Consider the following 26,444-nt stretch of genomic DNA (forward strand, 5'->3'; position numbering starts at 1 on the left):
ATGAGCAGACCACGCATCACCACCAGGCCTACAGTGCAAATTCCACTGGTGCTCTATGGATGCCATCTAATTACATTTAATTTTGGGAGAGTCACACGGAAAACGGTAATAGCTGGGCTCCAGCGGGAAAGCCTCAGGCTGCTGCCTGGCCACAGCCCCCTCCTCACATGCAGCAGACATGGACGGGAGAACGCCTCTCACAGCACCCCGTGTGGGTGCTGCCTTGGGAGTGAGGGAGGGGCCTGGCCTGGGGAGCATCCCTGACTCTCCTCTCCTTGGAAACCCAGACTATAGGCCCAGGACTCCAAAAGCAGGAGCCCGGAGGTGGCAGGAGGACTGGGAGAAGCTCCACAGATCTACACACTTGCACTTCCTCACCCAGGAGCCCTAGGTCCTCCGGCCAAGGCAGGGAATCGCCTGAGGCCTACGGTCTGCACTGCTGCTGGCCTTCCCACACACTTGAGCTCATTCAGAAACACAAGTGTTTAACTGCAAATACAACTGCCATTTCATTAACTGGTTAAGAATCCCACACAGTGTCACTATGCCTGCGGAGGATGGAAACGGAAGTCCCGCTGATTTTAGGGCTGTGTCCTCCTTTGTCTTTGCCTCCACCGGGGCCACCTGAGTCAGGCTCTGGTGCCACGCCCCGAGGAGCCCTAGCTCTGGTATTTAAACTGACCGTGCTTTATCTTTGAAGTGTCATTTAAAAATTCGAAGCCCATAAATACTGTCAAGTCACATGCTGCTTTCTGGACTCTGTATTTGCCACAATCTCTCCTCCTTCATTCAGATTCCAAGACAATAAAAGGCTTCGAATAATCTACTCTGATAGGATTAACTGGGAAGCATGAATTTCTGGCACACACATTCATGGCAAAACCTACAGGGTTTGGTGGAACCCTCAATCGTGTAACCCCCATGTCTGAACTGAGGATGTGCGGCCGGCCTGCCACGTGTGCTGTTTGCTGCCTGCTTTGGGGAAAGAGCATCAGAAAATCCTTACGGTCAGAGGTGCCTTCGGTTGCTGGTCCCGAGAAGTGCCAGGTTTGCAGTCCGCCCCCACAACTGCTGTCTCTGTGGCCCCTGTGGTCCCCATGGCCCCAGTGCCACCCTCAGGGGCTTCCTCCAGCTGCAGCAGGTTGAGCTGCAGGGGCGAGCTGCTGCGGGACTGGAATAGTGGTGGGGAGGCTCTACCCATGGCCGATGGTGGGGTGGCCCGGGTGCCTGGACAAGCGCATGGCTGTCTGGGGATCGAGGTCCGGCTGGGGAACTCGGGCTGTAAGGCAGAGGCCATCTCGGATGTGATTGTGGGGTGGCTCGGAAATTGAGGCTGACTGGGGAAGAAGGCCTGGGGCAGGTTTGGGGTCCCCGAGGGGAAGGAATAACCAGGTAGCATGAATGCCATGACAGGGGCCAAAGGGGCAGGGAAAGGTGGGGGCTGGACTGCAAACTGGTGCTGGAGGTCCACGGGCACCGCAGGCACTGCGAAACTGGCATGGGGAGGTGCGGGGGATGCCGCCACAGTCCCTGGCGCTGGAAACACCGGCAGGGAATAAGCTGGCACTGGGGCAGGAAAGGGCACGGCCGGGCAGCTGGACTGCGACGTGTCCGAGGGTGACCAGGCTGTGGCGTTCAAGCCCACGAGTGGGGGCCGGGCGGGCAAAGGCCCCCCAGATCTGGTGCTCTCAGATGAGTCTCGAGGTTTGACCCGCTTGGACTTCAGTTTTCTGTTCTTTCCTGGTTTTCTCCAAGGTGAATCTATTCCGGAAGTATTTCTTAGTCCAGGGGCAGCTAATGCAGAAAAATTAACATTTGGAGTTAAAACTTTCACTCCAAATTTGAAGACACTCTTTGTCCAACAGTCCTGGGTTTCCAAATGCTGGCCCAGGGCCCGCCTGGTCCACCAAGCAGTTTTCCCGGACCCTCAGTGAAGTGAGAAAAATCAGGGCAAAACATCAGGTTTTTCCATAAAACTAAATTGAATCAACTTAAAAGACAAACTCTTAATTGCAGGATCACTTTCCTTATTTTCTTCTGGTATTAATGTCCTCTCTTTTATGAAATGCTAATATAGTAAGTGGTAAAAAAAGTTCTTTTTGTTAAATCAACACACTAAAAAGCTGTCACGTCTCTGCTGCTCCCCAGTATTTGCGGGAAAGAAACGGTTTGTGAAATCTGAAAGGCAGGAGCCACCGACCTCCTCTAGTTTTCAATTTATAAGCACTATCACTACTGTTCCTTAAACAGCTTCCTCTTTCACCTGACAAACAGCCTGAGCAAGATCAGAGGAGACACTGCCTGGCAACCACATTCTTCTTCTGTAATGACAAGTGCTGTGGAGTAAGGCTTTCTTCAGGATGATGGAGGGACTCAACTGGTAAAGGAGGGACTGTGGGTATGTCCCCATGGCCTCCCTGAGGAGTGGGAGGGGGATCCAGGGAACTCTCGGTTTCCTCTCACATCATGCAGAGTGACTGAACTCTTGCAGCAGGTGTGCGGGACATCTGTCAGCTGTGCCAAGGCGGTCCCATGCCTTTGGGATGTGCTGAAAGCAAATAGGCTAGTCCAACGCAAACTGCTATGTAAATGGAGGTTTTGCAATTCAGTCTATCTGGTGTCCTTCCCCAAGAAATCCGTCCCCTGGTGGGAACAGTGGCTAAAGCACTGGGTTCCTGGGATATCATGTATGGGTCTGGTAGGGCTGCCCTATACAGCTCTGTAGACCGTGCACTGCATAAGGCTACGGAGTTGTCTAGGGGGCAAGCAAGAGCGGGAACTCGGTACTAGGCTGGTCCCATGGGGTGGGTCTTCTCAGGGCCATGGAAGGCACCTTTTTCTAATTTCTACAGAGGTTCTCTATGGGCTGGTCGTAACTCTTGAATCTGGGGAAGAGGGAGAGAAAGGAAAGAGTGGAGAAGACAAAATCCTTAAGGCAGCTGTAGGCTTAGTTTCTTACACATTTCCTTTTGTGTGTCTGCCCAGAGACCCGGGGGAGCTGGTTCCCTGTGGTGAGTGGCTTCCTGGGCTCACTGGCTCTGATCCCTGTGCCAGTGTCCCAGGGGGAATGGAAGAGGCAGCATCTCTAACAAGCGCAGGCCCTGTCTGGGGGTATGGGAAGGAACTGGGGGATGAGGAGCCAGATTCCTGAGCCAGGAAAGGGGTAAAGAAGCTCATCTATTTTACTTCATCCCTTGACCTTCGACCCCCGAAATGGCACCTGGCCTACAGAGCGGCTTCCCACAGCATGACCATGGACTCTGCCCGACTATGGAGTCCGAAGCCCAGGCCTGAGGCTGGCCCCGTCAGGACGGTGCATCTCATGTGCCCAGCACCACATGCCCATTATCTTGAGGTTGAATTAGCTGATTCTCTGGAGGTCCCATCCAGGTGAGGCCCCTGCCCACATGGTTACTCACGCAAGAAACGTGGACATGGCAGCACTGCCCTGCCATGGCTCTGCCCTCCCCGGGCACTAGCCTGGGACTATTCCCCAGGGAATGCGAGCTGACATCCTGAGAGCACTCCCCTAGTGGGAAGTTCTACAGAAATAGATGGCGTTGCCAGGGAAGTTCCAACAGCTGTCTTACATGTTAATGCTTCTGAAACTGGACACATTTCACATTTTGAAACCAGCACTGGACTCAGTACCAACAGGAATAAAATTTTTTAAAACCCACTTTTAATTTGGGTATCACTTACTTCGTTCACTTGGCTGCCCCTTGGATCTTTCTTGTAAGTAGTAATGGCAATGGGACTGGAAAATACTGAGTTTTCTTATTTCTTTGAACTTCTGCAGGAAGCTCTGCTCCTCCTTCTGTGTGTGTGCAGCGAGCACCTCCTTGGTGAGGCCCAGCTTCTTGAAGGGCTCCTTCTCTTGGCTGAGACCACAGGCCAGGGCAGGGCCCACCAGGCAGTCCAGGGATTCTGGCCCACTCACAGCATCTTCCACCATCTCTGTAACACAAGAACCCAGGGCTCCAGTCCACACATGCCCTGTTTGTTTTAAGGCCACACTATATTCATGAACAAGACAAATCATTCACCTATAAAGTGACTTCACCATGCTTGTGGCATGAGGATGAAACTCACAATGTTTTCATTTAGCTTTCCGAGAAAATTCATGGCAAAAGGCAAGAAGCAGGGCAGGAAAGCCCTGACAGCCAAGTGCTCAGGAACCTGGGGGCTGAACAAACTGAAACGTGGGGACCCTTGGGCTCAACTCTGCTGTTGAAGATATCCCTGGGCTGTCCTTAGCTTTCAGAACACCAGAAACTTGGGTCAATGTGCTGAATCTTACTGGGTTTGGGACCGGGCTTGGTGACAGTTGGGACCCTGTGGGCCCATGAGGCAGACAGGATAGGGGACAGGCAGGGCCACTGACCATCCTGAAAGGGAAGGCTTGGGGACCGGATCTTGGACATATACTTTTTCCTCATCATCTCCCTCTACCTAGTAAAGAACAAATTCAGGATTCATTTTAATCCTAATATTCTAAAAAACAAGAACACTCAGCCACCAATGCACTCATTGTAAATCTATTTACCACCTGTCCTGGTTCCTCCCACAAACAGAGAGGGCTAATGGTTGCACCTTCTGCTGGGCAGAGGAAAGACCCCCAAGGCCCGCCCAGGGAAGAGGGAGGTGGGGCCTCGCTCCCAGTGCTCTCTCCGCACCAATTAAAGGGGATAAGATCTTGCACCACAATTGACCCTCCCGCACTGATGCCAGAACAGACAACTGTCACCGGAGAGCACCACAGGGCAACAGGGACCAGGACAGGTTGCTGCCTGGGCCCTGGCTGGCCACACTCCACCCTGCATTTTACACAACTGGATTTCCTGAAATGCCCCCAGTGGGCTATGGTGGGGTTCTTCTGCACTTAGAGAAAGAAAAATTTAAGATGGCAAACTTCTTGTTTTCATGTTTAAAAATCAGACTTCTCTCTGATCCAAGAGCCCATGGATGTACCTAATTCCGGCTGCGGCTTCTTGTCTCCCACATGGACAATGGTGCTGCTGTAGCTGCACTGGCTGGTGAGCGATGCCACACTCTCTGCCTTGCCCGGCAGTGCCAGCGAGGTCAGGTGCGTGCTGACTCCCGTGTGGCTGTTCACCCTGGAGGGCGGCTCTGCCTCTTCATGAGAGGAAGGGGGGAACAAACACAAGCATGCCATTACAATGCACTGTGCAGATGAGGAACTGACACCCGAGTGCCCATACAGCTTCCACACCAGGGTGCACACAACCCATCCCATCCCATCTCATCCCACAGATGCTCTGGCCCGGGCACGGGATGATTTGTCCCCAGTGTTTATTCACAGGAGAATAGTGGAGAAGAGCAAGTTCCGAAACGGGAGCAGTTACACACTTAAATCCTGAGTCCTCTGAGGGCAGGCGCAGCAGCTTGGCAGCTGCAGGGAACGCTCGGTGAGGGGCTCTTGCCTGCAGCCAGGCAGCCTTTCTTGCACGCCTGTGGGCGGGGGCTTTTCCCACAGTCAGGAGCCAACCATAATCTGGGATACTCTTTCTTTCCTTTCCTTCCCATCCCTTCCTTCCCTTCCTTCTCTCTCTCTCTCTTTCTTTCTTTTTCTTTCTTCTTTTTTGAGATGGAGTCTCGCTCTGTCACCCAGGCTGGAGTGCAGTGGTGCAATCTTGGCTGCAACCTCTGCCTGCCAGGTTCAAGAGATTCTCCTGCCTCAGCCTCCCAAATAGCTGGGATTACAGGCATGTGCCATGATGCCCGGCTAATTTTTATATTTTTAGTAGAGATGTGGTTTCACCATGTTGGCCAGGCTGGTCTCAAACTCCTGACCTCAAGTGATCCACCCACCTCGGCCTCCCAAAGTGCTGGGATTATAGGCGTGAGCCACCGCGCCCAGCTGGGGTACCGTTTCTAAACCTGGTGGCGAACATCAGCAATACCGACAGCGTTTAAGCAGCCTGGGATTTAATGTGATTTCTGGGGCATGTTAACATTCAGGGACAAGGGCCCCTCTGAGACACACTGGAAAGAAGGCCTGCTCTAGACTGACAACTCGAGACCAGTGTGGCTGCATGAGGGGGGTCAGGGGACGGCCCCAGGCCTCCAGCAGCCCCACTGGGTTCCTGTTCTCAATGCCACGGCTCTGACAGAACCATCTTTGCTTCTAGCTCCTAAGAAGGGTGCTGACTTTTGAACTACTTTCATCATGTGAAGAAGAGCCTACCACCCTTACACTGTGTCCACAGAAGCCACAGGGACATCTAGTCTCTCCAGAGACTATTACATTATTCCACGTGTGCATGGCTCTGAACAGGTTAGATACCTCTGGCATGTGGCCCTGGGCTGACTGTGGCCTTCCGCTTATCACTGGACCTTAGCGTTGGGACGTTTGCTGGGAACTCGCATTTCCTCTTCAGGGTGGCAGCCTCATTGCAGCTCTCCAAGTACCTGTGTGAAGGGCATGAACCCCGGGTGAGGCCACACAACACAAGAGGTGGGAAGGTGCGTGAGATGGTGGAGACTCGGCTGGAAGTGCTGGTGTACCTGATGACGCTGTCCAAGCAGCTGATCTGCTGGTAGGAGCAGGTGGGCTGGTCCTTGCAGGCCAACTCCTCGGGGAAGCTGGCCCCCAGGCTGTCCTTTTCCACGGCAGGGACAGCTTTCATCTCAGCTGAGGGATTAGTTTGCATTTCTGAAGGAATGGCAAAATTGTTCTTTCATTAATTTTTCTCCCAAAGAAAATGCTGTGTATTTAGAAAGCATTTTCGTTCTACCTGAAGACAGGGCTGGGGGCTCAGAATCTGCTTCATGGGTATGGAAGCCTGGGGACAGCCTGGCATCTGGCAGCCCTGTGGGCACAAGCACCACAGTGCCGTCCATAGAGAGACCTAGGAGGGAGCTGCTGCCCAGCCTGGTGTCTGCTTCTCTCTGGGGTCTAGGCTGTCCCCAGGGGTCAGGGACTCAGCAGTGGGAGACACCAGTTCTCACTTGAACTCTTAAACTTTCAGGGCGAGAGCCCACGTACTTTACGCTCCTCCTGGGCCAGGCCAGTTTTCAAGGTGATCCCTGCTAGTAACAATTATGATGGCAACTGCCTCCTCACTGTGCTGTGGATTCGACTCTTGCCCACACAACATTCATCACGTGCCTGTCCCCTAGGGGCCCTCAAGCAAAGAGCTGTGTCCAGCTCATTAATGTGTCCCCAACACCCAGCACAGAGCCCAGGAGGCCGCATGTCCACCAACACATCCCCAAGGCCAAAAGTCCTAGCGGTGTCTGGCCAGAGTGTTCTCCACAGGAGACTTTGGCCTGAGCACAGAGAATGAGCAAGGGCCCACCAGGGGAGGGGACTGGGATGCATGCATGTGTGCACACACGTGTCTATGTGCATGCTGTGTGAGAAATGCACGTGGGACAGAGGAGCAGCATGAACCTGAACCCACGCAGGACAGCATGAAGCTGCCTGGGAAGTATGGTGCTGTGATGAGGAAAGGGCTGCGGCAGTGGGGGTGGGCTGGCAGCCCCTGGGTGGTACTCTCCACTTCAGACAGGTTTGGTTGGAGTGTATGTGGATGCTGGGCAGGCTGTCGGCAGTTGTCTGTGTGTGTGTGAGTGAAGGGTGTGCAAGCGTAAACACACAGCCATACAGCCACTCTGTACAGCAAGAACGAGTGGCCCAGGCACACCCAGCGGGCAGGCCAGGGTGCAGGAAGGCACACCTGGCCACAGCTCCCCAGGCCTGCACACCTAGCCACACCCCGCCAGGCCTGCAGGGCGTCAGGCGCCCAGTGTGGACATCAGTGCTCGCACTGGCTGAGTGCAGAGAACAGGGCTGCTCTCGCCTCTTGGAAGCTGAAGACTGTGCTGAACACAGAAGAGGGAGTAGCACGGCTACAAGGCAGACTCCCTGCCAGCCAGAGTCAGCACTCAACCCAGCTTCCCTCTTCTCACATGGCCATACTCCAGTTTCAGTAAGGAAATGTTGAATTTTTTTTTTTTTTACCTGTAACGGAATTTTTCTTTTGTTCTCCAGATTCAAGAGAATAAAGACTTCTATTTTTCGTCTTGTTACCATTTTTATAAATTTCCTTGAAGAAAAACAAAATGAACACGTTATTCATTCTAGGAGACCTCCTTCAGTTTGTCCCCCAAAGTGAGAACAGAGGATGGCTGAAATCATTTCAGCAACACAGAAGGAAATTGTGAATAAGAAATCTGACAGGTGCAGAGCTAAATAAAACCTATTTGATGATCCTAAAGAGTAATAAAAATAAAGCAAAATGGCACATTACATTTTCTTCTTCTTTTTTTTTTCTTAGACAGAGTCTCACTCTGTTACCCAGGCTAAAGTGCAATGGTGCAATCTTGTCTCACTGCAACCTCTGCCTCACGGGTTCAAGCCATTCTCGTGCCTCAGCCTCTCGAGTAGCTGGGATTACAGGGGCCCGTCACCATGCCCAGCTAACATTTGTATTTTTAGTAGAGATGGGGTTTCACCATGTTGCCCAGGCTATTCTTGAACTCCTGACCTCAGGTGATCTACCTGCCTCAGCCTCCCAAAGTGCTGGGATTACAGGCGTGAGTCACTGCACCCAGCCCACATTTTCTTCTTTCTATCCTAGTTAAATCTTCACTTTTGTTTGTTTTGTCTGTTTTAAATAATTTTCAACCAAACACTTAGCTATGGTTTCTAGCTTTTTCAACTCTTAAGAGATTAAAACGTCCCAAGTGAACAAAGTTTAGAAAGGAAGCAGAAACAGCTGCGATGATGAAGCCTCTCCTAACTGCCAAAGGTTGTCCTGAGTGTGCTTTCTAACTCTGGAGGGACATCCACAAACTCATTTTCACAGGGAGAACGGAAGGGGACGTACGGCTCTCCTCCGGCGTGAGTCCTCGTGGCCGTTGCTGTCGCTGGAGGAGGTCTGGCTCATGAGGTGCTCGTGGGACCCGTTGCTGCCCAGACTCCCGTAGCCGCTGGAGCCGCTGTGGGGGACGGGCTGGGGAGACAGCAGACAGTGCTACAGACACAGCCAGGGCTGCTGAGTTACACATGTGGCCCCCTGCCAACACACCGTTTCACAGAGAGGATGGTGACCTGCCTAAGGCTACATGACAAAGACCAGGGGAGCTGGGGTTTGAACCCCAGGGTCAGCTCCAGAGGTTGACTCCCGGCCTCCAGCCGCGGTGCCCCGACCCAGACATGCAGTCACTGAGAAGACGGCACCAAAGGAATGTGTCCAACCCAGTCATCAACGCAGAGCTGCAGCCAGCCGCACCTCTGTGGAGGGGTTTAAAACAAACAAGATGCGATGACAGCTTCACTCCACAGCCTCCAGGAACTGAGAGGCAGACACCTTCTCAGGCGTGGGGTTGACTGCGATGGGCCTGATTTTTTTTTTTTTTTTTTTTTTTTGAGACGGAGTCTCGCTCTGTCGCCCAGGCTGGAGTGCAGTGGCGCGATCTCGGCTCACTGCAAGCTCCGCCTCCCGGGTTCACGCCATTCTCCTGCCTCAGCCTCCCGAGTAGCTGGGACTACAGGCGCCCACAACCGCGCCCGGCTAATTTTTTGTATTTTTAGTAGAGACGGGGTTTCACCGTGGTCTCGATCTCCTGACCTTGTGATCCGCCCGCCTCGGCCTCCCAAAGCGCTGGGATTACAGGCGTGAGCCACCGCGCCCGGCCGATGGGCCTGATTTTTTAAGGGACCTTGAGTACAATGTCCCGTCCCTAAGTCCCACTGCTCTGGATTAGAATGAGCCCCCACACCACTGAGAGGTCACTCTGGGACTATGCAGCCTGTGTCAGAGCACGGGGTCTGCACATGTCCTTCAGCCGCTCACTCAGGGCTGCGGTTCAGACAATGTTGAATGCAAGGCTGGAGAGAGCCAAGGGTACTGTGGACTGTCTCAGACTAGCACAGTCTATGCCCAAACTGTCCCCTGAGGGATGTTCAGAGAATGACAGATGAAGTTGTCTGAGTGGGTATGCCAGGACCAGGGTGCAGAGCCTATGTCCTCTGCAGGGGGCTCTCAGGCTGCTACCTGGGAGGAGGGCATGCAGGCACCACACGCACCTGCAGCAGGAGCCGGTGGATCTGCTCCGTGAGCTCCTGAACGCTGGGGTGCAGGGCCTTCTCCTCTGTGCAAGTGTGGGCTGCAAACACGTCCTCATTCAAAGGGCCCCTGCGTGGTTTTAATTCATCTTGTTAGATGGGGCTCCACAGGAGGACCTCTCTGGCGTGACTGTATAGCCACTACATGCTGCCTGCCTGGGTGGGCCCTCTGCCTCTCCCCTGTAGCCCCCCAGGCTGCTGCCTGCCCACTCCCTACTCGGCCTGAATGAGGTCCCTCCCACCTGGGGCAGAGGACAGGTCACCCCTGCCTACCAGCCTGGGGCTCCAGATTGGTGGCAGGAGGCGAGGTTTCGGTCTTGGCCTCTCAGCCCCTCCCTATACCATCTGTTGCTGGGAGGTAAGGACAGCCCAAGACCCCCGCCCGAGACCCCTGAGCCACCTCAGGCCCTTGGAGCACTCACACCCTGACTTTGTGCCTCCCAATGATGAAGGAGATTTTCCTGCTCCATGGGTTGATGAAGCTGGACCAGCTGGTATCCAGCGTGATGTACTCCCCGTTCCGGGTGCGAAACCGAATGGGAGAGTAGTCGAAAGGCTGCCCGCCCGACTGCAGGACTAGGAGAGCAAAAGCCAGCATTCAGGGGAACAGGGGAGCAAACAGTAGACAGAGACAAGTCAAGATTCACTCAGGCCCGGGATCATTTCCAAACGTTAGGGGTATGAACACTTCTTCAAAGCCACTGCTTTCAGCCTCCCATTTCTGCTGTAGATTACAACCAGGAGGCTGTTTCCAGCAGAAGCTGTTTCATCCCATGTTTCACCTCTGCTAGAGTGTCACTTGCGTCTATGAGGGCTGGGCTTGATGAGGACATGCACTGCACTCCCCTGGCCTGGTCAGAACCTTCCTAGCCACAGATGAATTGGTCTCCCCTCCTCCCATGCACCACTGAAGCCAACAGTAAACATGAGATGCCACAGACTCAGGCCACGGACTGAGAAACAATTGGCCACAAAGGAACTCACATGAGTTTACCCCTCTCTCTTGACTCCACTGGGCACTGCAGTGCCAGGAGTGAGGTGGCGAGGCGAGCGTCTACCACCTGCTTGTCCTTAGCTGATCTGACCTGTCAGAGCTAGACTGGTCCCAAGAAGAAGCCCCAAGGACACACGAACTTCCGCCAAACACTTTAGGATGTACCGTGAAAAGGGGACCTACTCTTTTTGTGGATGGCCAGCATCAAGGGCCTGTCACTAGGGTGGAGCTGCACGAGCACTGGGGTCTCAATCAGGTCCTGAGGTAGGTAGCCCAGGAGAGGGACCGCCCTGGAAGGCAAGCAGACATGCTAGGATCGGCGTCCAAACAGCAGAGGAGACTGTCACTAAGAACCATCTTATTCCCTGGAAAGAGAAGATACACTCCAAATCCCACCCCCCACCCCCGGAGGTCAAAATGTGGAAGTTGGACTAACAGAACCAGTTAGACTTCCAATCAATAGCAAACGAAGGTCCAGTGTCCAGGACGCCGAAGGAGGCTCCCTCTGCTGGAGCCTGAGTGCTTCAGCTCTGCGTTTCACCTCCCAAAAGGTAAGTCATGATCATGCTTTTGTTTTCTTCCTTCTGGCATCTTTTTCTTTTTCTGTGTCATTCATTAGTTTGGCCACACGGGGCCTGGCATGGATTTTTGATTAACAAGTTTTGCCTGGACCTCGGCAAACCCTTTGTATGTGCTTCTTTTCCAGCCTGGTCTCATGTGACTCTGGCCTCAGCATCCAGTTGGTTTACTGTGGCTTCTCTGGAGTCTCGGTGGCTGGCTGGGCCTCTGCCCTGTGTGCTCATGCCTCCTCCCGGAGCTGTGGCTTTGCTCCCTTGCAGGACGGAGCTGAACTTCAGCAGCACCTTCTGCTTCTGTTTGTGTCCAGCGCCCTCTGCCGGCTCCGCCGACCATTTCTTCTCCCGAGCTGCCTCTTCACACTTGTTGCATCCAAACCCATGTTTCCTCAAACTCTGCTGCTTGAGGGAAGGTTTTCCCTGTCAATCTTTAGACCGTGGTGCAGAACTTTCTCAAGGGCCTGGCGTTATTCTTTGATTTCCTCCTTGTCTGAGGCTCTCTCTTCAGGCCTCATGTTTTCCTTTGGACAGGATATACAAAATGTTCCTGGCATCGGCCCCATCAAGGCCTTGCTGAAGGACGAAGAGGAAGGAAGAGGAGAGGAGCGGGGGAACAGGAAGGAAACAGAGGGGAGGAGGAAGAGGAGGGAGAAGAAAGGGGGTAGAGGGTGAAAAGAAGGAGGGGAGGGGAGGGGGAGCCCTGGCCACCTGCTCTGGGTGGCCTTGGGCTCTACGAGCCAGGCCGCACACAAGGCTTCATCAAGGGGAGCTTGCAGGCTGTGGCCCATCACGCCAGGTGCACCTGTCTGCCAACCTCCCTGCACAGGGCTGAGCTGGACACCAAGTTGGCACGGGAGTGGGTTACAGACAGTCTCAGATCTCTGAAGGAAAAGTCTCCCGAGGCTGCTTTACATATATGGCCCCAGGCCCTGTCCTCCAAGATCCTGGTTCTGCAGGGCAGGGTGGTATCCAGAAGCCTGCATCTGCAAACTGGCTCTGCCCCAGGCAGCCCTGCGGACACACCTGAGCCACCTGGAGCTGGAAGTGACGGATCCCTTTTTACCCACAAAGCCTCCCCAGAAGGCTGTGTGGCCCCAACTCCAAAGGTGGGGGCCTGTGTCCCTGGGCCAAGAGTAGAGGAGGGAGAAGCCTTGATCCTCCAGCTTCCAGGAGATGACCTGGTTCATTTTAGGAACCCAGCACGCCGGTGCTTCTTGGTCCACTTCCTGTGCTATCTTCCGAGGTCACTTTTCCGTGACTACTGCCAGTGGCCCACACATTTCTTTCTTTCTTTTTTGTTTTTGGAGACAGTGTCTTTTGCTGTGACCCAGGCTGGAGTGCAGTGGTGCAACACAGTAGCCTTGAACTCCTAGGCTCAAGTGATCCCCCTGCCTCAGCCTCTCAGTAGCTGGGACTACAGGTGCACAACACCACACCCAGCTAATTTTTATTTTTATTTTTATGCAGAGACAGGGTCTTGCTACGTTTTGAACTCCTGGTTTCCAACAGGCTGGTTTCAAACTCCTGGCCTCAAGCGATCCTCCTATCTCAGCTTCTCGGAGTGCTAGGATTATAAGTGTGAGCCACCGCACCCAGCCGGCCCAAGTGTTTTCGGAGTCTTCATGAATTTGTGGAGGAGCTGGGAGAAGATACACGGTGGTGGCAGAAGCCACTCAGAACATGGGTGCCCTCAAATCTCACTAGGATCGGGGGAGACCCAGAAAGAGGGACCTGAATGGGGCTCTGAGGCATGGAGAATATCCTGTCCCCTGGAGAAGCCTCGAGCACACAGGCTGGAAGATGGACTTCTGCTGGGATCCAGCCAATGGCATCTCCAGCTTCCACCCTGACACTGGTCCCAGGCAACACCACCTCTGTCTGGACCATCGTCTACTCTGAATGGGTTTACATGGGAGAATTAAGACAGGCTCAATTAGAACAATCACCAGCTCTCCAGAAAGCCTCAATTATACCATGTGCATATCTTAGAAAGTTTTCAGTGTAATTCCATAGCTATTTAATTGCCTGTATATAAGTTTTTGTCCATTATCACGTAATTATAAAACCAATATGCAGTCTTGGTTTTAGCTAAATAGCTTTTATATCAAAAACATGAAAAAGGGGGTGGGTCAAGACCACATACCTTTCATCCACATCCTGGAACAAACAATTTGGTGTATGGGTGGTTGTAAAAATTCTCTTTTCAGGAGGTATTCTAGGGGCTGAAAGAATAGAATATTGCACACATTAGTGATCCTAAGAAATACATATTTAATGTTATATTAAAACTACCAGAAAACACCCTGTAGATTCAGAGTAATGAGCAGCTAAAGAAAAAAATTAAACCATGGACTCTGAACAACAGAGCCTGCCACACTGAGAACCCTACGCTGGCTGTGGGATCACCGGCCAGCCTTCTCAGCTTCTACAGAATGCTAGTTTTAGTCTAGTAAATTGAAACTGCCATGTTAACAAAACCACACGGACCACGTAAACACTACTCTCAGCAAAATAAAGCTGGAAGTCCATCTTTATGATTATTATTATTATTTTTTTTTTTTTGAGACAGAGTCTTGCTTCGTTGCCCAGGCTGGAGTGCAGTGGCACGATCTCGGCTCATTGCAACCTCTGCCTCCCGGGTTCAAGCGATTCTCCTGCCTCAGCTTCCCCAGTAGTTGGGACTACAGGCGCGTGCCACCATGCCCGGCTAATTTTTTGTATTTTTAGTTGAGGTGGGGTTTCACCGTGTTAGCCAGGATGGTCTCAATCTCCTGACCTCATGATCTGCCCGCCTCGGCCTCCCAAAGTGCTGGGATTACAGGTGTGAGCCACCACGCCCGGCCCCATCTTTATGATGTTTAAGATGAAACTAGAGTGATCTGACGAATTACTTTTAGAAAAGTGAGTTACATACTTGGATTCAAATTTCTTCTTCTTTTTTTTTTTAATGAGACAGGGTCTCATTATGTTGCCCAGGATGGTCTCAAATGCCCAGGCTCAAAAGATCCTCCCACCTTAGCCTCCCAAAGTGCCAGACTACAGACTACAGGTATGAGCCACTGCACCTGGTCTGGATTCAGATTTCTTAGCAAATGCCATTGTACTGGAGAGCTTCACAGTTTAGAAACTAGACAAAGGTGGACAAAGGTGATAGAGTAATTTGCATAAAGTGAGTCATATATCCAAAATTTTCCTCAATTCATGGACAAAACATTCAAAATTTCAACATTTTTCCTTCTTGAAGGAGACTCTGGTAATTTGGGGGAATAACTTGTTGAACCCTAAGTACCCTTTCTAAACCTTACTATTTGGAAAAGAACATTCTGTAATACATGCAGGAACACATCAAACATTGTGGAGAAAGTCACATACTTAAAATATTTCTATAACTTTTAAGAAGTGCTTTTTTAAAAGGCTGTCAACTTGGCCTGGCGCAGTGGCTCACAAATGTAATCCCAGCACTTTGGAAGGCCAAGACAGGTGGATTGCCTGAGCTCAGGAGTTCGAGATCAGCCTGGGCAACATGGTGAAATCCCGTCTCTACTAAAATATTAAAAAAAAAATTAGTTGGGTATGTAGTAGCATCCACCTGTAGTCCCAGGTACTTGGGAGGCTGAGGCAGGAGAATTGCTAGAACCTGGGAGGCGGAGGTTGCGGTGAGCCGAGATAGCATCACTGCACTCCAGCCTGGGCGACAGAGCGAGACTCCATCTCAAAAAAAAAAAAAAAGCTGCCATTCACCACAGAGAAGGTGGTGAGCACAGCGCAGCACGGACTCAGCTGGATTCCCCGGGTTCAGCAGCTGCAGGATGCACCTGCCTTCAGAGAATCTGAAGATCATGTGACTTGCTCAGCAGCCATGGTGAGCACCTCCAGTTCCTGGCCAGGGATTTCGGCCAATATAAGGACCAAGATGCCACAAAGCAGGATCTTAAGAGGGACCACAGGAAGGACCCATAAAGGTGGCACAATGCCTTGTACCCTCTGCGCTTCAAGAGAAGAACCCAGATATTATTTTGGGGGTGAGGTAGCCAGAAGAGCTAATGGGACCAAGAGGGTCATAGTGAGGCGAGTTGGCCTGATGACTGCACTCTGCGAGTGAGGTGGCAGCAGGAGCAGAGACCGGGGTCCAGAATGCTGGGCGTACAGAGGCACAGCAAGCCTTGTATGGAGGCTGACTCACCTGGAGAGTCATGTCCGTGCATGACTGTCTGGGAGGAAGGGAAATTCCAGGAAAATTTAGGATAGGTCAAGGTGGGGAGGGAGGGATGCCCAGCACTTCATTTCTTGGGGCCTGAGGAACTGTTTGGGGTTCTGGAGCAGGCAGCAACATCAGTGCCCTTCAGAGGGGCCCAAGAGGCTGAGGTATGGGGCAGGGGATGAGGATGGGAGGGATGTGGGGCCCCAGACCTGTCGGGGCTATTCCCACTTTGTGGACAAAAGGCAGAGCAGCCAGGGAAAGGGGAGAAGGGTCACAGCACTGGTGTGCACAGGGGTGAGAGATGCTGGCACCCAGATGCCGTGATCTTCCATGGGGAGGGCTGGATGACAAGCAGGGTGTGCTGAGTCTCCAGAAAGATGGAGACCCTGCCCGAGATGAGGTGCAGAAGCCAAGGGTGGGGAACTGCAGCTGGGAGTCCATTGTATAGATATCATGTCTGAACCACAAGAGTAACTGAGGGGGAGCCAGAGACAACATCTGCCCTCGCCCTGGGCTTGGCTGTTACCTTCATAACCCGAGTGCACTCTCTCTGCCAGCAGAAGGCAGCAAAGCTGACTCTCAGCACCTTGTTGCTCCCGCACCTTGACCAGGTAGGGCGTCATGCGGAAGGGGTGGTAGCGGATTTCGTTCTCGTGGCTTTTCCCGACACTGTGGAGAAGGGCCATGCTCAAAGTTTGGAACTGTGACACAGGAACAGTCCCCTGTTCTGTTCCCTCCTCACCTGGGCCCCATGCCACGCTGCAGGTGATGTGTACCTCTGCTCTGCCTGAGGAGCTGGGCCTGCTCCCCTGCCCGCTTCAGTCCCTCCCTCAGTCTCATCACACTGAAGGGCAAATCAGAGTCAATACCGCCACCAGTGGGAACGCTCCACAGCCCTTCTCTGGAGCAGCCTGCACTCTGGGTGGGTAAAGCAGACCGGAAAGGTGTGCTGCTCCCTCCAGGACCTCAGCCCTGACTCATGAGGGTGCCAGGGCCTGGTTCAGGGCCACCCCCGACAGTGCGGCTGGATGCTCAATCAGTCACCCTGGTTTGGACCAAGACCCTTGTGGGGAAAGCTGTGGGTCTCTCCCCAGAAAAAGGCACAGACAACCAAAAGATGCAGTGCTTTCAGAAACTCTGTTGACCCTGGGTACAGGCCTTCGCAGGAGACAAAGAGAAAGTACAGGGTCCCCTGGCCACCATTTTCCATGAGGGGCAGGTTAAATCACTCCCCTGCTGGCCGTGTTCTTAGCAACCTGTACACATTTAAAATGCAACTGACTGTGTTTTCTGGTAGACTTCAGAAACAGGCGTGCTGGGTCCCTGCAGGCAGGGCTCATGCCCCCCAGCCTCAAGCGGAGCGGCACTGGGGTGAAATGTTTGTATGGTTTTCTAATTTAAGAAAACTGGGAACAAGGTTTACCTGACACGGCAAAAGAAAGATTTCTCCTCCATGCATTCTTGAGTAAAAGAATCTAGAAGAGAGAGCCCACAGTCATTCATCCAAATCAACAACTAAATACACTGTTCCTCATTTCTCACAAACAAAAGAGGAGCAGCGGAATCAAGCAAGAGCCAAGGTGAAAACTGAAAATTTATGGAAGCACAAACTAAATCCTTTATGTAAGAAACCTTCTATTACATTTTTGACTAAAATTACATACACTTCATGAGTGTGGTGCATTCCAAACTATGCAGCACTAAAATTTTAGCACCAGGAGGCTTACATTTTCAAAACGGTATATGATGCTGCTGCAAACACATCAATTAATTAACAACTGAACACACTCATGGTGCACTGCTGCAAACACACCAAATAGCCTACAACTGAGCACACTCATGATGCACTGCTGCAAACACACCAAATAGCCTACAACTGAGCACACTCATGATGCACTGCTGCAAACACACCAACCTACAACTGAACACACTCACAGTGCACTGCTGCAAACACAGTAACCTACAACTGAACACACTCACGGTGCACTGCTGCAGACACAGTAACCTACAACTGAACACACTCACGGTGCACTGCTGCAAACACACCAACTAAGCACACTCACGGAAGTCCAGAACATCGACAAAGAAAGCTGTGAAGGCCACAGCAGCTACATCTTGGAAGCCAAGCCTCCATGCTGACTTTTGATTAACCCCAGTTCTGGGAAGGCCTTGGAGATTTCATTTACCTACTGTCCCTGAGTAAGAGCAGGTGCTTAAGGTAAATCCTGCCCTCAGGGCAAATTCCTGCCCGTTCCCTCTGAAGCTTGTGTGCCTGTCCCATAGAAGCCCTAGGTCTGGGGGAATGGCACTGGGATCCAGTCTTGTCTCATCGCCACCCACAACATGCACAGCTTCTGTTCTTAAGTCCCTGTTAAATACTTCTTTCTAAGAAACTGAATTTGTCAGCCTCTTTCTTTGGCCACTCAGCTGCCTCAGACTTTGGGGTAGGTGTGCAGAGGTCTGGCCACAGTGAAACAGAAACCCAAACATTTAGTGCTACATAATTTTGGGATAGTCAGTTCTAACAGAAATAACTTGGCATTTAAGGCTTACATTGGTATTTTGGTGAAACAGTAACTTCCTTTAAAATATGAAATGTCTAGTGAAAATATGAAATCAATCAGGCAACCTCATCAGAAATGAAGGAAGAGGTGTTTCTCTAAGAGTTGAAAGGGATTTTAAAAAAAGAAATCTCTGCTTTCGTGGGAATCTAAACTAAAAAAAAAAAAAAAATCTTAGATCTAGGTCTTTCATATAACATTTCGTCTACTCAAAAGAAATTAGGAAAGCAGAAGCAATGACTAGTTACAGAAAATGATACAAAATCAGCAGCTTGGAAAGGCCCCTGAGAATTCACCTGGTCCTTGACTTAGCTGGGCAGGGAGGAGCTGGGGCACAGGAGGCCTTGAGGAGAGTGGGGGTCGGAGGCACTGGCAGAGGCCCAGAGGCAGGCACGCCCCCAGCTGGCTCTAGGGACTTGACCAGACCTGGCTGGGAGGGCCTGGCTGGGGCGTGGAGCCTGGAAATGAGGCAGGGTAGATGACAGCTACAGTGGCAGGCCTGGCAGCTAGGAAGGCTGCCACCCACAGTGCAGCACACTTGGCCTGCAGTGCCTCGGGGGCCAGTGGCATCTGCCTAGGGACCTCACAGTCTATATACCCAAAGCCACCCCTGGTCAAGGCAAAGAACCCTCAGGAAGTCATTCTGGGACATGACCCACTCACTGGTTGTAGCTGCCAAGGTGGTAGGGGGATGCCTGAGTGCAGGGAGCAGGGCGCCTTGCTCATGCTCCCCACTGCCCCCGACCCGGCCTCCCACGACTGCAACTGCAGCAAGATTCCAGCTTTTCAAAACAACTTCATTTCCAAAATTCTCAACGGTTTCTCTCTCTGAAATGTATGAAAAGACTATTTTAACTAAATTTATTCTGAAGAGATGAACAACTGCTTATCCTTTACCTTTGCCAGAGCAGGCAGCTGGTGGCCCCCACAGGTGGGCTCTGAAAGGTGAGGTAGGGCACCTGCACCACATCTGGGGTGGGCCCAGCTCCTGGCCCCTTTCCAGACCCCAGAGGAAACAAGGCACTACCTCGATGACCTCACCTGCTCCGTTGCACACGCTCCACAAGGGAAGCTTGTACGGGGAGGTGAAGCTGTGGAACACGCCCACATCGTGAGGCGCCAGGAACTCCACAAACTTGGTGTCGCTGAAGGCATCTCTTTTATAGTGAAATATGGATGCAACCTGGTCAGAGATGTACAGGATCTTCCCAGACACCAGGGACACGGCCACAGCAAACATATCCTGAAAAGGAAGAGTAGGGCTCTGGTGACAAGGTCAGACGGGGTTGGCCGCCACGTCTGACTCAGGCAGGCAGGCTGGAGGGAGCCGCCCACCAGGAGCGTCAGAGGTGGGGGGCTCTCTGAGCCCCTTGCTTAGCCCTGACCAAAAAATCCTATCTTGCCTGTTGACAGAGCAGGAGCATTGCCATCTTGGACAAGCCCCTCATTCTAAAGTTCACCTTAATAAAAAGTGGCCTACATCCAAAGGGCATCACCCTAATGGCTACGGTCAACATGACCATAAACCACAAGTACATCTCCAACCAGAAACATTCCAAACTCCTCCCCGACCAGAGACACGCTAGCCCCGAGATAACCCCACTCCAGGGCCCGGAAAGATGCCTGTCCCAAGATAACCTCCCCCTCCCAGAGACGGTCCAGCCCCGCCATAAACTCCTCCAACACACAAACATTCCAGGCTTGCGATAAGCCCCTCACCCTGAAACCAACATATACTCTCAGTCTGCAGAGAAAGCGCTCCTGATCAAAATTGGCCAGGAGCGCTTCTCAGGTTTTCACTAAAGGAAACCTGTCTTTGACTGCCAAGCTGCATTTCATGTTTCTTTCCTCTTTAACTCTTACACCTGTTACAGATATTGGAAGGTCCAACATGATATTATTCGAAACAACACATCAGGGCTCTATTGCTGGAATAAACTCCAGCTGTCTCCACCCACTGGAAGGCGCCACTCACCCCACTGTCTTGGACATGGCACCTGGTGTCCAGGCTGGGTGACAGGGAGGTGGGGGACCCTCTGCTCACTTGGCCTGCTCCAACAACCTCTACCAGCCTTGCTCTCTCCCAGGGTTCTAGGGGCTTCCTGGGGAGCAGAGGTCTCTGGGTGGGCCCCTCCAGCCCACCATGGGCGCTCTGCTGCTGGCTGGCCCTCTAGGCTCAGGGTTGGGGGCTGCCTGGGGGTTACGCTGGAGGAAGATGGGAAGGATTAGGGAGCCCTGTTATGAGGCCAGCTTCACAATGGTCCCAGCACACGTGGGGTCCCCGCTGGCCCTTACATCTGTTCTCACTGGCTGAGAACTCAGGGTGGTAGAGCAGGTGTGTGTGTATGTGGCCCATGCGCCCTCCAAGGGGCCCACCTTTGGGTGTGCTTAAAAATGCATGGTTTTTGGAGTCTCCAATCCCAGCTCCCCCTCATGACCGCAAAGCCCTGGACAAGTGAACTGACTGTCACCAAGTCTGTCTCCTCACCTTGAGGACATGAAAACCCAGAGCCCCCCAGTTCAGTCACAGTGGATTTGTCCTTGCACCCACGAGCTACAGGACAAAGTTGGGCAGGGACGAATAAGACAGTCTCACAGAAGGCAGAAGTCCAGAACATGAATGCCACTTCCAGAATCACTGACTTCACATTCTTCCTATTAAAGGTAGGAACTTAACTGCTGAAACCCCAAATGTTCCTGCCTTATAGCCACTGGCCACTGCTCTGAGCTAGCTCGCCTGGAGGAGGAACTCCCGCCGTTTAGAAAGAAACTTCGGGAAGAGGCTTACGGCATTCTTCACAATGTGCTCAGAGGTAACGCTCTCCATCTCCTCCACAGTGTAGGACGGCACGTCTGATCCACAGGGGTGACCCTCGCTGGACATCAGCAGCTGGTAATACTCTTCGTTGGCTGCAGGATAGACAGTGCTCACACTCAGCGGGCAGAACCCAGCACTTGGCCGGAGATAGTCACTAGCTCTTACGAACTGGGGGCTCTATTTTCTCAAATGAAAAGGTAGGATATAAATCCCGTCTTCCTGGGACACAGAACACACGGATACGTGAAGGCAAAACAAACTCACAAACAGAAATCAGGATATTTTTCCCTGAAACATCAGAAGGCCTTTGATTATAAAATTTTTTAAATGTGGCAACTACATTATTTAAGGTTACATGGTCAGAGTTCCAGCTACCTCTCACGTTCTCCAGAAGGGGCTTCTTTTTTTTTTTTTTTTGAGATGGATTTTTGCTTTTGTAACCCAGGCTGGAGTGCAATGGCACAATCTAGGCTCATTACAACTTCTGCCTCCCAGGTTCAAGCAATTCTCTCGCCTCAGCCTCCCAAGTAGCTGGGATTACAGGAACCCGCCACTACAACCAGCTAATTATTCTTGTTTTTGTTTTTGTTTTTCCGCTCTGTCGCCCAGGCTGGAGTGCAGTGGCCGGATTTCAGCTCACTGCAAGCTCCACCTCCCAGGTTCACGCCATTCTCCCGCCTCAGCCTCCCGAGTAGCTGGGACTACAGGCGCCCGCCACCTCGCCTGGCTAGTTTTTTGTACTTTTTAGTAGAGACGGGGTTTCACCGTGTTAGCCAGGATGGTCTCGATCTCCTGACCTCGTGATCCACCCATCTCGGCCTCCCAAAGTGCTGGGATTACAGGCTTGAGCCACCGCGCCCGGCCCCATTTGTTTTGTTTTGAGATGGAGCCTCACTCTGTCGCCAGGCTGGAGTGCAGTGGCGTGATCTCACCTCACTGCAACCCCCACCTCCCAGGGTCAAGCAATTCTCCTGCCTCAGCCTCCCAAGTAGCTGGGACTACAGGTGCATGCCACCACGCCGAGCTAATTTTTGTATTTTTAGTAGAGACGAGGTTTCACCATGTTGGCCAGGATGGTCTCGATCTCTTGACCTTGTGATCTGCCCGCCTTGGCCTCCCAAAGTGCTGGGATTACAGGCGTGAGCCACTGTGCCTGGCCTCCAGAAGGTCTTTAATCATTATGGTACATCCATGTTTCCACACAGGACCACATGGCAACCCCTGCACATCTGACTCCCTGGGTGATGCCATCAGACACCCCCATCCAGGCAGAACTGACTGCTTAAAAAAATAGCAGGCACAAGAACATTTGAAAGAAAGTTTTCAAAATAGAATCTGAAGAGGAGGGGGCCACTCCATCTGAGTTCCCACGCCATCCTGGCTTATCCAGTGGGCTCTGGGGTGACAAGCCTGTCTCTGGGTGTCGGTGCTCACGGCCGCAGTGGCCCTCACTCCAGGCGGGAGCAAAGGGGCCAGCTCGAGGCTGCCACTTGCCCTCAAGGCTCAACAGGCCCTGGATACATGAAACCTGGGGCTGTGTTAGGAGACTGACCCAGGATTCTGCCATGCACGTGCTTCCTGTGATGTGGTGAGGAGACCTTTGGATCCACAGCTGGGTCTCATCTGCTTTCAGTTTTGCCACCTTCAGTAATTTCAGAAACAGGCACATATCTGAGTATGCTCTGAAATCAAGATATAAACTGCTGGAAAGTCTGGAAAATGTCCATGTGGCAGAGCTTCTGAGCTCTGAAGTTACTGCAGATGCCAACAGGGAAACACCTTAAATGGACATAATCACTTGAGAACAGAGCACCCCAACTGATCAGAATGAACTTTCCCTTCCAGCTCCTCCTTCTGGAAAACGGGGCCTCCATGGCCACACAGGCCCAGAGCGGTGCCCTCCATGGCAGGGTGCTCATCCCAGGGGCACCAGATTTTATATTTAGACCTGACCAGCAATGACGAGCAGCCGAGGCACCTTGTTCTGTCTATATCAACCCTCACCAAATGGACAATGGGATTAGGGAGGAGCCTGCAGAGAAACTTATAGGACACCCAAAGACAACACCCAAAAATGCAAGTCCAAGCTAGCACATGGCAGAGCAACCCTTCTACACCTGGCTCAAGGGACCCCAGAGGTGAGTGCCGATGACCTGCTCACTGCTGATGAAAAATTACTGAAATATTTAAAAATATGAAGACTGCTTGAAATGAGTTTATACCCATGATTACTAGTGAAGAACTTTGTCCTAACTGTACGCTGTGCTTTGAAACGACTGATGATAATAGAATACAGCTACTGCTTCACCTTAAGCCTTTCAGATTTTTCTTTTATGCACGTTTTTAATGTAAAAGATCCACCAGCCCCTCAGTGCATGTGTGCAACACATGAAAAGGCACAGCTCCACGGAATCAGGAGGTGCTCACACATCAGCTGGCAGGAGGTGTGAAGATGCTCTGCAGGGCACCTTCCTTCGCCACCCTGGCTCACACTGATAGTCTCTGCCTGCTCGTCACAACAGACCAACACAGCTGAGGAATTCTTCAAAGTTCCAGAGCTGGTTGTTTCCACTGTAAAGAAAAAGGCCAGGCCAGGCACAGTGGCTCACACCTGTAATCCCAGAACTTTGGCAGGCTGGAGCGGGAGGACTGCTTGGGTCCAGGAGTTCGAGACCAGCCTGGGCAACATAGTGAGACCCCACCTCCACAAAAAATGCAAAAATTAGCTGGGCGTGGTGGTACATGCCTATGGTCCCAGCTACTCAGGAGGCTGTGGCAGGACAATCGCTTAAGCCCGGAAGTCGAGGCTACAGTGAGCTGTGATAAGCCTCGAGTTTTAGAAAGTCAACACAATCTGAGCTATAATTTGGGGGGATTTAAAACATATTTCTATAGGTTTGGAGCATATGTGCGAGGTCGACGTACCTTTCACCTGCTTCACACTCCTGAGGGCGTACTTCAGGGTGGCCAGTGTACTAGCCTTGCCCTTGGCCTTCTTGTCTGCAGGGAGGTGAACCTTCAGCTCCTTTAGTGTTTTTATCAGTTCTTTGTGTGTGTCCACTTTCGAAGACTGGTCGCTACTGCAGGATTCAAGAAAGAGGCAGCCAAATGTTAGCCTCCTAGGTGTCCTTTCCTGAAGAAACGTGCCTCTTGTCCATTTTCTCAGCCTCAGCTCTAAAGACGTTTTGATCTGGATGGTCCTTTGTGGGGCTCTGCAGGACATTTAGCAGTATCCCTGGCCTCACCCACAATAGACCAGGAAGACCACAGCCAAGTATGACAATCAGAGCTATCGACAGACAATGCCAGATGGTTCTTGCTGGGAGACAAATTGTACCCGGTCAAGAATCACCGCTCTAACCCAACTGAATGCTGGAGAAGTCCCTCCAGCTGTGTTCTTTTCCGCCAAGGGTTAGAGCTAGGCTTTGCTCAGGAAAGAATACTGGCCGACCCACAGTCTGGTGCAGTGGACTGTGCCCTGAGTTGTGCCCTCCTTCCCTGCCCCAGGTAAAGAAGGACTGAGTGATGGGATTACAGAGGACAGCACAGTGACTTCCTGGGACATAAAAGTGAGCCATGAACAGAGAAAAGGGGATTGTGGAGAAGGGTCTTCAAACATTAATTGAGGATACAGAGATGTTAGAGAGACAGGACAGCAGGGCTGATGAAGATGGGCCTGTTTGGAACAGAGGGTGCAGAAGGAATGATGGAAATCAAGGTTTCTCAGGCAATGCAAAGTGCTCACAGGTCCTGGACTAGGAGCCGGGTTCTGCTCTAGAGGTGACAGGAAAATTGACATAGGGTAAGTTTGTTACAAACACCTAAGAAGGGTGAAGAATGTTCTAGATGAAAATGCCCAAGACTCAGGCAAAGTCGGTTTCGAGTAGAGCTGGGAGAAGCTACAGGTACCGGAGTGACATCCTGGGGGCTCTGGATGGCGAGGGGACACAGTCACTGTCTGAAAGGCCAGGGTAAGGCTGGGTTCATACTCACACAGCCACACAGACGGGTTTTAGCAGAGCTTAAAAAAAGCCACGTCACTCCCAAAAAACTAACCTCCAATAAGAAGTCTTTCAATTTCTCTAAAAACTCTGTGTACGAAGTTCTAATTGGCCTTACCTGCAGCCACTTGTAGATGGGTTGTGTTCAGATTTTGTAATCATCAGGCTAAAGGCATCTGGACTATGAAAACAAGAAATAAAAGCAAAATTTAGACAACTGTATGCTCCAGACACATCTTCCCCTGCCACCCTACCAGTGATAACAGGTTAGATAACACCATGGTAAGACAACTTTTAAAAAATACAAGGTTAAGATAAAGCTGGAACATAAAACTTTCAGACATGAGAAAAACTAAGTACCAGGACACAGAAACACATGACAACAGGGACCAGTTCCTTTTCTATAAACCGCCCAGTGTTGTATAAGCAGCCGCTGGCTGGGTTACCCACCACTGCTACCTCCCAAGATCTCCTTACGCTACCCAGTACCTGTCTGTTGGCAACTGGATCTACAAAATCAACAGGGCCTCATTATAAGGAAGGACAGACACTGGCACATTTTAATCATTTTCAAAATCTTGAAAAACTTGATAATCATGATTTAAAGATTGCAAAAGCAATCAAATCACAGCAGAAATGAGCCACTGAGGAAACAACCTGCCCAGCCTCCATCTGGCCAGAGGCTGAACTTACCTCTGGTGGGCATCCGGTGGCTCCACCAGCATCCCCAGCTCCTTCCCGCTGTCATCACAGTCACTGCCCTGCGAGTCCCGCCCCGTGGAGCAGTTTTCGTTGGTCTCATGTCCACTTGAGCCACTGCTCATGTCCACATCTTCCTGAAGTGGGACCTGGCTGGGCTGGGGCTCCATGGGCTCCTTGGTGGGGTTACTGGGGCTGGGGGGAAATTCCGCGTATCCATTCATGTTGGGCTCTGGAATGAAGCTGGCAAACAGAGGGATGCTGTCAGGCAGAGCACCCGTTTGACTCTTTCTGTTACTAATGAAACTGCAGTCTCTTTCTTTCTTCTCTCTGTCTCTCTCTCTCTTTCTTTCTTTCTTTTTTGGAGACAGGTCTGACTCCTTTGCACAGGGAATGCAGTGCCTGGGCTCAAGCGATCCTCCCACCTCAGCCTCCAGGGTAGTTGGAACCACAGGCACTCACCACCATGCCTGGCTAATTTTTTGTATTTTTGGTAGAG

At 51.8% G+C, this 26,444-nt stretch overlaps 1 protein-coding gene across 4 annotated transcripts in view; it reads right to left on the reverse strand.

Moving 5' to 3' along the window:
* Nucleotides 1-26,444, reverse strand: part of PER2 (period circadian regulator 2) — a 44,973-nt gene that overhangs the window by 7,903 nt on the left and 10,626 nt on the right. For all 4 annotated transcript variants that reach the window (XR_013402259.1, XR_013402260.1, XM_015111476.3 and 1 more), the window contains exons 2-19: nucleotides 25,940-26,188; nucleotides 25,365-25,427; nucleotides 24,171-24,325; nucleotides 21,216-21,337; nucleotides 19,469-19,670; nucleotides 17,290-17,341; nucleotides 16,393-16,535; nucleotides 13,809-13,887; nucleotides 11,274-11,380; nucleotides 10,519-10,672; nucleotides 10,058-10,166; nucleotides 8,856-8,981; nucleotides 7,988-8,072; nucleotides 6,529-6,676; nucleotides 6,308-6,432; nucleotides 4,972-5,136; nucleotides 3,703-3,957; nucleotides 1,007-1,794 (exon numbers count right to left, since the gene is read on the reverse strand). Coding sequence is in view for 2 of the 4 variants with exons in the window: in XM_015111476.3 (XP_014966962.3) it covers nucleotides 1,007-1,794; nucleotides 3,703-3,957; nucleotides 4,972-5,136; nucleotides 6,308-6,432; nucleotides 6,529-6,676; nucleotides 7,988-8,072; nucleotides 8,856-8,981; nucleotides 10,058-10,166; nucleotides 10,519-10,672; nucleotides 11,274-11,380; nucleotides 13,809-13,887; nucleotides 16,393-16,535; nucleotides 17,290-17,341; nucleotides 19,469-19,670; nucleotides 21,216-21,337; nucleotides 24,171-24,325; nucleotides 25,365-25,427; nucleotides 25,940-26,169 (3,108 nt within the window). In the remaining 2 variants the exon portion in view is untranslated. The remainder of the gene's footprint in view (nucleotides 1-1,006; nucleotides 1,795-3,702; nucleotides 3,958-4,971; nucleotides 5,137-6,307; nucleotides 6,433-6,528; nucleotides 6,677-7,987; nucleotides 8,073-8,855; nucleotides 8,982-10,057; nucleotides 10,167-10,518; nucleotides 10,673-11,273; nucleotides 11,381-13,808; nucleotides 13,888-16,392; nucleotides 16,536-17,289; nucleotides 17,342-19,468; nucleotides 19,671-21,215; nucleotides 21,338-24,170; nucleotides 24,326-25,364; nucleotides 25,428-25,939; nucleotides 26,189-26,444) is intronic.

Source organism: Macaca mulatta, chromosome 12 (assembly GCF_049350105.2).
Source record: "Macaca mulatta isolate MMU2019108-1 chromosome 12, T2T-MMU8v2.0, whole genome shotgun sequence".
In the NCBI taxonomy this organism is placed as follows: domain Eukaryota; kingdom Metazoa; phylum Chordata; class Mammalia; order Primates; family Cercopithecidae; genus Macaca; species Macaca mulatta.